Raw genomic sequence first — 13,390 nt, 5'->3', positions numbered from 1 at the left:
ACGCTCCCATGGCTCCCCAGCCTTCTCTGTATGGCTCTCTCTTGTTTGTTGAATGGAAGGTGGTTTGCGAAGAAGTGACCTCTGTAGGCTTTAGGTGCTGAGCAGCTTTGGGCAGCCAGGAGGAGCTGAGCAGCATGCACAGTGCTGGGGGCATGGTGACTCGGCTGGAGCAGCTCCTGCCAGGGAGGCAGTGTGTCTGGGAATGCACCCAGGTGACTCTGCAGGTGGGGCACCCAAATAACGCCCCGCCTGCCTTACCAAAGCAGAGGGGAATGGAGAGCATGGTGCTCATCAGCTCCCTTGGCCCTGAGAATTCCCAAAGCTCCAGGTGGGAGGAGGGGTGGGTGGGGCAGTGGAGGGGTTGGTGGGGCGGAGGAGGGGTGGGTGGGGCGGAGGAGGGATGGGTGGAAAGGTGGGATGGGGGTGAGGTTGCTTCTGCAGCTTTCCAGCCTTCTCAGTTCAGTCCCTGTCTCTTGTTTTTTGTTCAGAGCTGTTCATTCAGCTCTCAGTTGTCTTGCTGGAGTAATTGCTCCCTCCCCTCCGCTCTCTCTTTCTCTATATATTTGAGTAGCTCATGAGAGGAGGTGGGTTCAGCATCCTGCTACTTAACTACCACCTTGGACCTCCCTCCATAAAGATTTACTATTTGTATATATTGTGAAAGGACCACTACATCTGGTTAATATCTGTACCACATGTAGTTACAAATTTTTTTTTTTAATTTGTGATGAGAACTTTTAAGATCTACTCTCTTAGCTGTGCATTACATCCTGATGACTTATTTATTTCTTAGCTGGAAGTTTGTTCCTTTTGACCATGTTCCTCCATTTCACCCCCTCAATTGCAATCATTTTGCTGCAGCATGGTCAGTGTCCTGTCACTAGACACATGCAGGCACGGGGAGGACTGCGCGTCAGAACTGGGGCATGAGAATAAATGCGGGACCTCAATGGATAGCTGTCCTTTCAAGTCCACTGAGGATCTGAGAGGTACATGTATGTTAGTATAACGTGTGCTGATTATGTAACGTAAAACTAGATGCTCTAAATCACATGATGACATCAAAGGATGTACTTCCTAGTTTCCCATCGAGTTCCATTTCCTGAGCACTCTGTAATAATTTCATTAGCAAAGCCTTCTTCTACCTTTCCACAGAATAAAGCAAGAGCAGTTGACTGAATAAGAAGAGGACATGCCCCCAAGAAAATGAGAAAATCCTAACGGGGACCAGGAGGAAAGAACTGAATGATTTTCACACGAAACACCAGCGGTTCTAACGCAGAGCTGCTGGGCCACAGGCTGGCTTTGAGTCCTTCTCAGTCTTCCAGTCCCTTCCACACTTTGGTTTGGACAGGTGGCTGATCACACTGGTGGGGTAAGTGCTGTCCAAAGGCACGTTCCCTCCATCCCACACAGACCGCCTCCTCTGGCCCCTTTCTCCAGTGTGTTCCGGAGGGGCCTGAGCTCAGTGACAGCACCAGGAGAGAAACCTGACAAACCTTCACTCAGGATAATTATTGAATAACTTTCATTTTCCTTCAGTCAGTGACATCCCCCCTGTGAAGAGTCACCAGTTATACTGTCCAATCAGCAGCTACCAGCCTGACATGTCATCAGTTACTAGGGGAAGCTGCTCCATGAGGTGTCCCCAGAATCACAGCCTTTCCCAGTATGGAAACACCTGAAAGATCACCGGGGCTTTAACTGTGAGAGGCTAAGTCATTTTCCCAAATCTGCAGCACTAAGTTGTGGTGCAAAAGAACAAAACTGAAGGCCTCTTAACTTGTAATCACCTCCCTCACTCTTAGCTCCCAGCACACTCACTCATCCTTTTGTCTAAAGGGCTCTGTCTGCAGTGAGAGAGGAATGCTCCCCAAAGGCTCCAACTTGTGTGCTCATCACTGACCAGCGAAGAGCTGCCTCACAATAGGGGCCAACACAGTGTTTCTGATAGGATGGGATCAAACCTTGAAAGCACTAAGTTAAAACAGTTTCTTAATGCAGGAAATTCTAAGTTTTAAAAGAGGACCTTCCTACTGAATCTCTGACCAGCAACTGATGATGCTGTTCATCACTGATGCTCATTGGTTCTCAATACGGAGATGACCCAATCAAAGAACAAAGAAATGAGTTCCTCAGTTGGTGTTTTGGGGGATGTGGGTGGAGAAGGGTCACAGTCTTCACTGAGTGAGACGCCCCTGCTCCCTGCCCCTGTCCTCTCTGAGCTCCAGCATGGTGTGTCTGTGGTTCCCCGGAGGCTCCTGGATGGCCGCTCTGACGGTGATGCTGATGGCACTGAGCCCTCTCCTGGCTCGGGCCAGGGACACTCCAAGTAAGTGCACCTTGGGGGTGGGCTGTTGTGGGGGGAGGAAGAAAGGGAATTAGCTTTGTCACTGTGTCCAGGCCATGTCCCTTAGAAAATGGTGGCATTTTCTTCAGTGGCCACCTGCCTTTATCATATGGATCCTGATTCTTTCCACCACAAAAGGGGCTGGTGTTCGCCACTATGAGATGTGCAAGGGGCTCCATGTATCTTAGCCGTTTCTTCTCACCTTGCCTCCAGTAAACTCCCCAGCCTGTGTCCCCTTCCATCAGGGTCTTGAGAAATAATGATCTCAGACTGATTCCCACCCAGTGCTCCATTTACTGTATTGAGTTATCCCTAAGAGGAAAGTTTCTCTGGCATTTTATGGGAGTCAAAAGCAATTAGAGGGTTTCTCTTTCAGGATCCTGTGTTCTGTCCTCAGCAGAATCTGTGATGTTGGTGCCTCTCCCTACTATGTGAGATGTATCAAGGAGCCTCACCACCATCTCCTTTCCTTTCCCTCTAAACCCCAATGTTTTTAAGGCCTGTGCCCCTGAAATGGAGGTTCTCTGACAGAAGTGGGGTTAGTGCTCTCTCTTCCTCCTGTGGAAAGCCCCTGGGAGCTGAAGCAGAGATTCTCAGTACTTGGAAGGACCCTACAGAGAGGGGCTTCTACAGGGTGGTCTTTGATGCCTTAAAGAACTTAAGGCAGCCCTACCCAGTTTGGCTCAGTGGATAGAGCGTCGGCCTCCGGACTGAAGGGTCCCAGGTTCGATTCTGGTCAAGGGCATGTACCTTCGTTGCAGGCACATCCCCAGTAGGGGGTGTGCAGGAGGCACCTGATTGATGTTTCTCTCTCATCGATGTTTCGAACTCTCTATCCCTCTCCCTTCCTTTCTGTAAAAAATCAATAAAATATATTTTTTTTAAAAAAAGAACTTAAGGCAGTGGTTCTCAACCTTTTGGCCCTTTAAGACAGTTCCTCACGTTGTGACCCCCAACTATAAAATTATTTTTGTTGCTACCTCATAACTTTAATTTTGCTACTTTTATGAATCACAATGTAAATATCTGATATGCAGGATGGTCTTAGGCGACCCCTGTGAAAGGGTCGTTCGACCACCAAAGGGGTCGCGACCCACAGGTTGAGAACTGCTGAGTCTTAAGGCATCTTCTGAATGCCTGGCCAGGTTAGTGCTCATTAAGGATCTATGTTGAACTTTTCTGTGCTGCTCTCTGCACCCTGTCCTCTCTGTTCTGCCACACGGTGTGTCAGTTTCTCCTACATCTTCCCTGCTCTGGCCTGAGCTCAAAGGTAGGGACTCAACTAGTAGAGATAAATTATATGAAATTCTGTTTTTAGTTAAAAATAGTCAAATGTTAGCAATTTCATGGTTTCAAATTACATACATTGAGCGGGAGTAGAGAGAGAGTGTGAAGGTTGCTTACATCCCATGGGGCTAAAAGTCAATAATCCATGGAATCTAATTCAGAGAGTTTAAGAAACTTACCCAGAGTCACATAGTTAGTTGTAGAACCAGGTGACATAGTCTGGATCTCAGTATCTAGGAAGTCCCTCTCTTCTATGTCAGCATAGTCCTTTCATATTAGGTGCATGTATATCCCTTTATATAGAGAGACCAATGTTTCTGTCCTTGTGATCAAAATGACATTTAGTGATAAAGTCAATTAAAGACAATTGCCAAATGGTGATGAAGATATTATTTGCTCTAGGAAGTTAAGGAGTAGAAAGATCTTATGAGCTTGCATTCCTAGGGGTTATAAGAATTAAAATACCAATGTACTTATTGAGTGCTTATATGATCAGGATTAGGAATAATCACTATTCAATCCCACACTTAACAATATCCTGTGAGGAATACAGTGTCAGTAAATCCATATCAGAGACAAAGAACAAGGCCCATGGGGGCTACAGTCTGACCCAGTGGGAGCTCATGTTCTAATTTAGGTTCCTCATTGTACAGCCTGGGCTTCCACCCCCACTGTGAACAGGGGCTTGGCTGGGTCTGACTTGCTGCTGAGATTTCTGATGTGCCGATGGGCCAGCGTGTGTCTCAGGGTTGGGGGCAGCAGGTGCAAGGGCTGCCAGTTCCAATACACAGGAGGAATTTACATCCATTTTGCATTTACACCTTGAAAAGTTCCATACGGGCTCACACTGAGAACCACTTCTGAGAACCACTAAGATGTTTAAGTGCACACCTCAGCCTCAGATTTCATCAGTGGGTGGGCTTGTGTTGCCAAAGGAAAGAGAGGAACCCCAAGTTAAGCTGAATTTCAGAGAAACAACAATTATTTATCTGAAATCCACATGTGCTGGGAATTATGAATTTTTATTTGCTTTATCTGGCGGCCTTTCAGTTGAGCCCATGAGCCTGGCCTGACAGCGCTGACCACACAGTCTACAGTGAACAGCAACTCACACATGTTTATTTTCAGCTCCTCATGTGTCAGGAAGGTGCTAGAGAATTTGTGAAAAGTTAGACAGACCTGGTCTGACCAGAGTGCCCTCCCCACTGCCGTCATTTCTACGTGAAGGTCTCCATCTAAAGCTGGGACCTGCTCCTGTTTGTAATCTATGTGAGGGGGTCATCTCAGCTGCTCCCCTTCTGAGGGACCTGCCTATAGAAATGAGAGTCCACATCTGGCCAAGACTGGTAACCTGATGCCTCCTGGTATTACTGGGAGCAGGAGGCGGTTAGAAAGTGAATTAGTTGCCGAAACCAGTTTGGCTCAGTGGATAGAGCGTCGGCCTGCAGACTGAAGGGTCCCAGGTTCGATTCCGGTCAAGGGCATGTACCTGGGTTGCGGGCACATCCCCAGTAGATGTGCAGTAGGCAGCTGATCGATGTTTCTCTCTCATCGATGTTTCTGACTCTCTATCTCTCTCCCTTCCTCTCTCTAAAAAATCAATAAAATATATTTAAAAAAAAAGAAAAAAAAAAAGAAAGAAAGTGAATTAGTTGGGACTTTGAACAGGAATCAAATGGCCGTGGCTGTATCTTCTACTGTAGACAAGCAGTGGGCCAGTGGCCGGGAGATTACGAAAGAAGACGATGTGGAGGATAAAGAATGACTTGGTGCTTAGTTAACAAGGCAAAGAAACAGGTAGATCTTGGTCCTGAACAAGTTTATTTTGCTGGAAAATAGTCTGCACTGGGACCAGATTCCTAAAGAATATAAATTCCATATAGACCAAGCCTTTCCACAGACACAATATTGGCTAAATTTTTATTGCGATTCCCAGCTGCTGCCTCAACAGTGGCTTTTTCACCTCAGACTTTTCAGGTGGTTCACCACCCCTTCCCCCTCTTCACAACCCAGGAACTTCTGGCAATTTCTGGAGCCATGTCTGCTGTCACACGGGGGTGTCTCTGACAGCTGGTGGGGATGCGAGTGCAGCCCACTGTGTACAGAACACCCGCCCCAACCTCACAGAGTCATCTGGTCCAAACGTCTATAGTGAGAGGGTGAGAACACTGCTGGACACCGGCTGTTTCTGAAAATTCTAGACTCACACTTTATACACAAGTTCCTTCCAATGCAGCTCTTCACGGTTTAAGAAAAAGAAAAAAAACCCCACAAAAAAACAAAAACCAGACAGTTACACAAAGTCACCACTTTCTTTCTTGTTGAATCCATTCAATCACTTGAAGTTTAAAAACCTTCATTTTGATTTTTACCTTCTGCGATGTTTGTCAAAACGTCATGAGTTCTGATCATCATATCTCTCCTGACCTTCCATGTCTCTCCTTTATGAGTCATGAATCGAGGTGACCCCACAAGTAATTTCAGTAACTTGGACCCTGTGGTCCCTGCTCCAGGCGCCCCTTTCCTGCCATCTCCCTCCTGTGTGGATGCGCCTGTGGTTGGGCTGTGATGGGCACTTTGGTGAATTCTAAGCTGCAGAGCGGAGGTCGATGCCCAGTTTCCTGCCTGGGTCCCGGGCAGCTGGGGCCTGGCACGAGGTCCCCTGCCCAGGAGGTGACAGGAGGAGGCGGGTGTGGGGAAGGGAGAGGCTGGGGTGAGGGGGGCGTCTAGGAGGAGGCGGTGATGGCACAAGTCCTCGCCCAGCCTGGAGCCCGGAGCCCTGCGGGGCAGCCCAGTGGGTGCCCAGAGGCTGAGGGTTCCAGGGGTCTCCCTGTCCTGCGGCCTCCCAGCCCCAGAAGAGGGGCCCCGGGAGCTGGCAGAGGGGGTGCCGGGTCCTGTGTCCCCACCGCCTGGGAGCCCCGCAATGGGCGTCGTCGTCATCTTCTCTCACCAGCGTGACGGGTCCTTCCTGTCCCCGCAGCAAATTTCCTGTATCAGGTTAAGTTCGAGTGTCATTTCTCCAACGGGACAGAGCGGGTGCAGTACCTGCACAGACACTTCTACAACCGGCAGGAGTACGCGCGCTTCGACAGCGACGTGGGGGAGTACCGCGCGGTGACCGAGCTGGGGCGGCCGGACGAGAAGTACTGGAACAGCCAGAAGGACCTCCTGGAGGATGCGCGGGCCGCGGTGGACACCTACTGCAGACACAACTACCGGGTGTTGGATAGATTCTTGGTGCATCGGAAAAGTGAGCGCGGGGGGGGCGGGGGGGGCTTGGCGTGGAGCGGGGTGCGCACACAGGGCTGTGAGGAGCACCCTGAGGGGCCTGAGGGCGGCTGTGGGACCCTGAGGTCCTGTCCTGTGTAGGGCGTTTCCGGGGTGCCCAGTGTCCAGTGGGGGGAGGGGTTGGGGAGCAGCGGGGAGGGAGGGGGTGGGAGGTGGGAGGAGGGAGTCGGTCTGTCTTGGCCAAACCCCCCCTGACCCTGAGCCCTGCAATAGGGGTGCTGGGTGCACAGGCCTGTCCCTGGGCGGAGGGTCAGGCTGGGGGTGAGGGGCGGGGCCTCCGAGGCACCTCTGGCCTCTCTGAGCTCCTTTCAGGTCTCAGTGTCTTGTTCCCCCCTCAGCGCCCTGTGTTTACAGAGGGGGTGATGGGGAGCCAGGGTCTGATTGTAATTTGTTACTTAACACACTGATGTCACATCCACACAGGCTGACAGCATGTAAGTCATTATGTGTTAACTGTTTAGAGTTGAGACAATTTACTTCCCATTGTTTTCTTAAATCTTTTTCAGTGTTGCCAAATACTCAGATGAAAAATTGTTTTTTACTTTAAATTTATCCTTCTTTGACATCTAAGGTTCGTGAACATTTTTCACGTATGTGTCGGCTAATGGCTGTTCCTGTTCTAGGAATGGCCTGTAGTCCATCATCCTGGGGTCCGGGCCTTTTTCTCAGTGATTTTCCGGGTTCTCCAGGCAGAAAGAGGGACACTTTGCTAACATGGATTCAGCATTTTCTCCACTTCCTGCCTTGTGTTTTCATTCTGTTTTATTATTTTCCATGTTAGGAATTTAAACATCTTTAATGTAATGAAATGTACTGAAAAGTTATCAGCAATAATTTTTAAATATATATATATATTTGAGCCACATAGGCCAGGCTGCTAGAACTGATTTACCATAAATCTTAAATCTACTTTTTTAGGGTGAAGTAAAAATGTTTTCCCCAGGTTCTTCCTCCCTTTCCTCCAACTCCTCCAACTTCTCTACTTCCTCCTTCTCTCCCCTCATTGTATTTATTGAGCCTGGTCTCAGGCAGGAAGCACACATATTAATGAGTCCCAGCCCCTGCCCTGAGCTCAAATGTCAGATTGAAAAGAGAGCCAGTTATAAAATGACAACAATTCCAATAACAGGTCGGCTTCTTTTGAGAAGGAGCGGGTGGCTCAGTGAGCATCGCTGTCACTGTTACAATGATGCTGCCCTGCTCCTCCCTCTCCCTCAGGACTCAGCCCCTGGAGATAAGGAATCCCCCGTCTTTCCTGCTTCCAGGGGAACCACCTCTGTGTTCTCAGGTGTGATCACAATCCCAGGACTTCACACCCTGAGTCCCCATCTCCCCAAGCTGTTCCCCAGCTTCTCCCTATGCTCTCCTTATGTTCTCTCTCCATATGTGATAAACAGCTGACATACAGTGATGGCTGCGTTCCAGCCGCTGTTGTACATATTTCAGGCCCATTGGTCCTCATATGTCCTTAAGCGGTGAGTTAGTATTATCAGCCCCTTTGCAGGTGAGGAGCTGAGCAGAGAGGATCTCCCAGGATCACCCAGTAAGAGGCACAGCCTGGATGTGACCAGGCAGCCCTGCTCCAGAAATCACACTGGAACTCACACACTCTGTGCCTTGCAAAGATTTGTAAACACTTCATTCAACAATGAGTAACTGTTTCAAGATATGAGAAATCCCCCAAATTTCCTCAGTGTCTCTCAAATCCAGAGGCCTGGGCTGTAGGCAGAGATTCAAAGCCCATGGCACTACCTCCTACAGGGCCACAGGGCGGGTTTGAGGGGCGTCTGCCCAGGCCTGGAGCCTGGGACTGGAGACAAGGCCAAAAGGGAGCAACCAAGGGGCCTGCCTGTCTTGCTCACATCTCCCTCCGCCTTTTCTGTCCTAGCGGAGCCCACAGTGACCGTGTATCCTGCAAAGACCCAGCGCCTACAACACCACAACCTGCTGGTCTGCTCCGTGAACGGCTTCTATCCGGGCCCCATTGAGGTCCGCTGGCTGCGTAACGGCCAGGAAGAGGAGGCCGGGGTGGTGTCCACTGGCCTGATCCGGAACGGGGACTGGACCTTCCAGACCCTGGTGATGCTGGAGACAGTTCCCCGGAGCGGGGAGGTCTACACCTGCCAAGTGCGGCACCCCAGCAGCACCAGCCCTGTCACCGTGGAATGGAGTGAGACGCCCTCTGACCTCACACGCCTCCCCCTCCAACACAGGGGCCTTTGCTTGTCCCTGAGGGTCAGGGTCCCCTCTCCCCACACCCGTTTTCCTTTGCTCTGTCTCTCCTTCAGCACAGGCCACAGGGCAGCCCTGTGATCGCTTCTGTGGACACCCATAGCCCTGGGAGGCCGCCATGCCTGCCCTGCTCTGAATTCCCCACACTCTCCCCATCATGGTGCCCTTGGCCCTGGGCACCATCCCCTGTGGGCTGGGCGGGTGCTTCTGACTGCGCTGAGCTGCCCACTGTGATCTGGGAAGAGGCGCGTCCTCCACAGCGTGGGGGCCTTCCTGCTGCGGGAGAGCCCCGTCTGCTCTGCCGTCTGCGGCTCTGTCACCGGAGCCAAGTCCTGGAGGTCACCAGCCCCGGGCCCCGCAGCCTCAGAGGCCGAAGCAGTGGCCTTGGGTGGGGAGTGAGGGGACCTGAGGCCAGTGCCTGGGCCTTGTACCTGCTCAGTGTGACCTCAGGCTCTTTGTGGAAATGGCTATTGTTCTGCTTCTTCTTGGGCACCCCCCCCGCCCCACCCCAATTTCTCAATCCCAGGGTCTCCATTAGAGAAGTTGGTTTGGGCCAAAACCCACTGAAACCAGCTTCTTCTCCAGGGGCCCAGTCTGGATCCTCACAGAGCAAGGTGCTGAGTGGAGTCGGGGGCTTCGTGCTGGGGCTGCTCTTCCTCGGGGCGGGGCTGCTCATCTACTTCAGGGCTCAGAAAGGTGAGGAGCCTGCTGGCAGCCAAGGCCCCGAGACGATGGGGGAACTGGTGCTTTGCTGGGTGAGCTCTGGGTATGGCAACGCCATAGAGGCCTCTCTTTCCCTGTCGGTCTCACATGTCCTGGAAATGCAGAAATAACCAGCTCCCGGTTACTTAGGGTGGAGACATGAGGAGTCATGGCTGTGGGGTTAGAGAGGGGTTAACACACACGGGGATTTGGGTGCAGATCCTGGGGTACATGGAGGAGCAGGCCCTGCGGTCACTGATGACACTGGATGTGACGGCTTCGGGGAGACTGTTCTCAGCTTCTGCTCTTGTCCTGCTCTGGTGTCAACAGGCGGGGGTGCTGCTGGAGAAGCTCAGGTGGCCTGGGCGGGGGACCCTGTGTTTGGGGTCACACTTACCTTCTTACCTTTTAAGTGGCATCTTCCTTCTCCCCCCAGGACACTCTGGACTTCAGCCCACAGGTAATGCTCTTTAATCCTCTCTCAGGGACGCATTCAGTTTCCCTAGAACAGAAGGTGCAGGGGAGGAGCCAGGGGACAGATAGCGGGAGCCTGGGTGTGGCTCTGGCGGCCGCTTGCACTGCAGGGTCTCCTCCCGCCTGGTGAGAGGCAGCTCTGAAGCAGCTGTAGCTCCTGTGGCCTCAGGACATTTCTTCTCACTTGGGAGCCCCAGCAGGAGGCCTGGGAGGGCAGCGCCCCTGCTGGCGGGGCCTGGGAACAGCACTGCCCTCTGTCTGCAGGACTCCTGAGCTGAGGACCATGGCGACAGGGGCAGGAGAGAACCTTCTGTCCAGCCCCTTGGCAGCCTGAAGAGGTTTCCTGCTGGGCTCTCACTCCACAAGGAGAGCCGCCTGGGGCTCTGGCTGGGTCCTGGCTCCTGACCCGCAGCAGCTCCTCCCTGCTGGTTCCTCCCGCCCTGGACCTGGAGGCCCCAGTGCCGACTGCAGAACCTGAGCTCCATCCCTCCCTGTCCCTGTGTGTTCAACCCTCGCTGTCTGCTGAGCACCTTAGCTCACCTCTGCCCTCATTTCTTCGTAAAATGTTCCTCAATTAAATATGGAGTGAAATCATCTGCCTCACATGGATTCAAAGGCAGGAAGTAGAAAAAAAGAGAGAAAATCTCAACACAACACAACAATAATTTTCACTTATTTTCCCGAATCTGGTCCTGTGGGCATCTGGAAGGTTTCCTTGTTCCCGTCCTGCTTTTCATGAGTTTTCCCTCCTGTAATCGGCCTGGTTCCTGAGCCAGGAGAGAGCCTGCAATGGACCCATTCACAGTGGCCTCCTACATCTGTGTTTCTCAAAAACAAGCACACAAGTTTCTTTCCCCGGGGATACAGAGAGGGGACAGCAAGTATAAGAAATGCAGGACACTTGTAAGGATGCCATGCCTTTACAGTTTCTTAAAGAAAATAAAAACCTTTTATTGATTTCAGAGAGGAAGGGAGAGGGAGAGAGAGACAGGAGAGGGAATCATTGATTGTCTGTCTGCCTTCTGTATGACCCCTATGGGGGATCGAGCTCACAACCCTGAGCATGTACCCTGACAGGGAATCGATCCCTGATCTGGTCCACAGGTCAATGCCAACCATTGACCCACAGCCAGTTGACACAGAGTTTCTATAATCCTGTCCTTTTCTCTGATTTTTTAAAAGAAGGTACCTAAACCCAGTGCCTCTTGAAGTCCCCTTTATGAGACGAATGGTGGCTTCCACACGTCAGTCTTTTTGTGACTCAGATAAATGCCTGCTGTGCTGGCTCTGCCTTGAGACGCACCTTCCCCGTGAGCAGGTCCCGGAGGCCATCAGGACGGAGCTGCCACTCCAGTGGGAAAGGTGCGCTTCTGAGGCCTCCAGCTTGTGGGCAAACCCTCTGTCTGTCACAGGAAACCCTGTGTGGACCTGATCTGAGCACCAACCAGGGCCCCTGCTGGGCCCCAGGGGAGCGTGTGGTCCCTGATGTGCCCCCAGCGTGTGATCCTCTGCCCTGGAGGGTCCGTGGGAGACTCCTGTGGGGTGGCCTCCCAATGCCTGTGAGCACGGAGCAGCAGAGTTTGCACAGTACACACGTATGTCTTAAATAAAATAGAGGAGAATAGGAATACAGAGCCATACCTATCCTCTCTCTTCATATTTATAAACAGAAACAATAGAGAATTTTAAAAAGTGATTGCCTATGGGGCTAAATGAAGGCTGGATGGGGACAAGGATAAAAGCCAGACTTTTTTTTTTAACATATTTAATAATTTTATCTTGAAAATCATTAAAATATCTATAACTAGAGGCTTGATGCACGAACTTTGTGCAAGAGTAGGCCTTCCTTCCCCTGGCTACTGGCACTGGCTTCCCTCTGGCACCGGGGACCCAGGCTTCCCTCGCAGCCCCAGCTTTGTCCGGAAAGTCATCCAGAAGGACGTCCAGTCTAATTAGCATATTACACTTTTATTATTATTCATAGAAAGTTTAAATCAAAAGTTTTCAAAGATTACATAAAAATGTAAGCAAACTAACAATTGAAATAAACTTTGACAAAAATATACAATTAAAAATCAAAACTTTTTGATACTCACATAAAACATTATGAAACTACTAATATAACTGTAAATCAGTAGATAGTTCTACATTCCATCAACTTAAATAATATAAAGGAGTTGGAGAGGTTTCAGGGAAAGGCACCTGTTGTGGCTAGTAGATGATGATGGGTTCTGCTTGTGTGTTTCACCTGAATAGTTTCAATGTGAATCTAAAATCTAAAGAGTAATAACTGACTGAGATGTATATTTCAATTTCTCTACTGTCAGAGATAGTTATTTCATTTTCAAGAAAATTTAAAGATTATGCATATTTTAGTTACATTGTGGATTAGTTGTGTGAAACAGGTTATCATTGTGCTGGAGTTCAATAAGCTGATAGTAACATCTGCAATACATGCAGTTGAGATAAATTCTATTTAAACCCAGAGTTCAACTTTACTCTTGCTTTGCTTTCAGATGAAGTGAGTTGTCTCATTTTATTTTAGAGATGGGGTGTGAAATTATAAGGTAGAAAGGGGAGTATGTTTTGATGAAGATGCTTTCTGCTCTAGTAGAAAATCCACCCTCACTTGCTTTATTTTTCTTACACTTATTGTTGTATGTGGAAGGTAGAGCCCGGGTGGGGCATCTTCAGAGTTGGTCAGCTCCTGAGGTCAGTGGCATCGCCAGTGAACCTGGACTTGGCATCTCACCCCTCTATTGCTTGTCAGCTCCCCTGAGACAGCCCGATGCCTGAGGCAGCTGTAGGCCTCATACTCTCTCACAACAACTTTGAAAGGTGGGAAAACAGAGAGGTTTCTCTTATGAGCTTTTATAAGGAGCAACTAAACTTTCCCAGAATCCCCCCTCCTCATGCATCTACTTCCCACACATGAGGAGGACCCTGGGATTATAGCCATAGACTCACCCTTTGTGAGCATGGGAGGAAAAGGAGCAAAATCATGTTTTTTTAGAAAGAGAGAAATGGTATATGAAGTAGGGAGGAATGGTTTTAGGG

The 13,390-nt window shown here is 50.2% G+C and overlaps 1 protein-coding gene across 3 annotated transcripts; it reads left to right on the top strand.

Annotated features, from left to right (window-relative positions):
- Positions 1-1,155: 1,155 nt before the first annotated feature.
- On the top strand, positions 1,156-10,926 carry LOC308521869 (HLA class II histocompatibility antigen, DR beta 5 chain-like). 3 transcript variants are annotated; one of them, XM_081094999.1, is made up of 6 exons: positions 2,036-2,332; positions 6,618-6,887; positions 8,814-9,095; positions 9,743-9,853; positions 10,296-10,319; positions 10,598-10,926. In XM_081094999.1, exons 1-6 carry the CDS (start codon positions 2,233-2,235, stop codon positions 10,609-10,611), a joined length of 801 nt encoding a protein of 266 aa, XP_080951125.1. In that variant the 5' UTR covers positions 2,036-2,232; the 3' UTR covers positions 10,612-10,926. The 3 variants fall into 3 exon arrangements, with proteins under 3 accessions (XP_080951123.1, XP_080951125.1, XP_080951124.1); XM_081094997.1 differs by lacking the exon at positions 10,296-10,319 and having other exon boundaries at positions 1,156-2,332; positions 10,579-10,926; XM_081094998.1 differs by lacking the exon at positions 10,296-10,319 and having other exon boundaries at positions 8,826-9,095; positions 10,579-10,926.
- Positions 10,927-13,390: the final 2,464 nt, after the last annotated feature.

Source organism: Myotis nattereri, assembly GCF_964212035.1.
Source record: "Myotis nattereri genome assembly, chromosome: 6".
In the NCBI taxonomy this organism is placed as follows: domain Eukaryota; kingdom Metazoa; phylum Chordata; class Mammalia; order Chiroptera; family Vespertilionidae; genus Myotis; species Myotis nattereri.
Note: the sequence above shows the minus strand (reverse complement) of the source record. Positions and strands in the feature narration are given on the sequence as shown.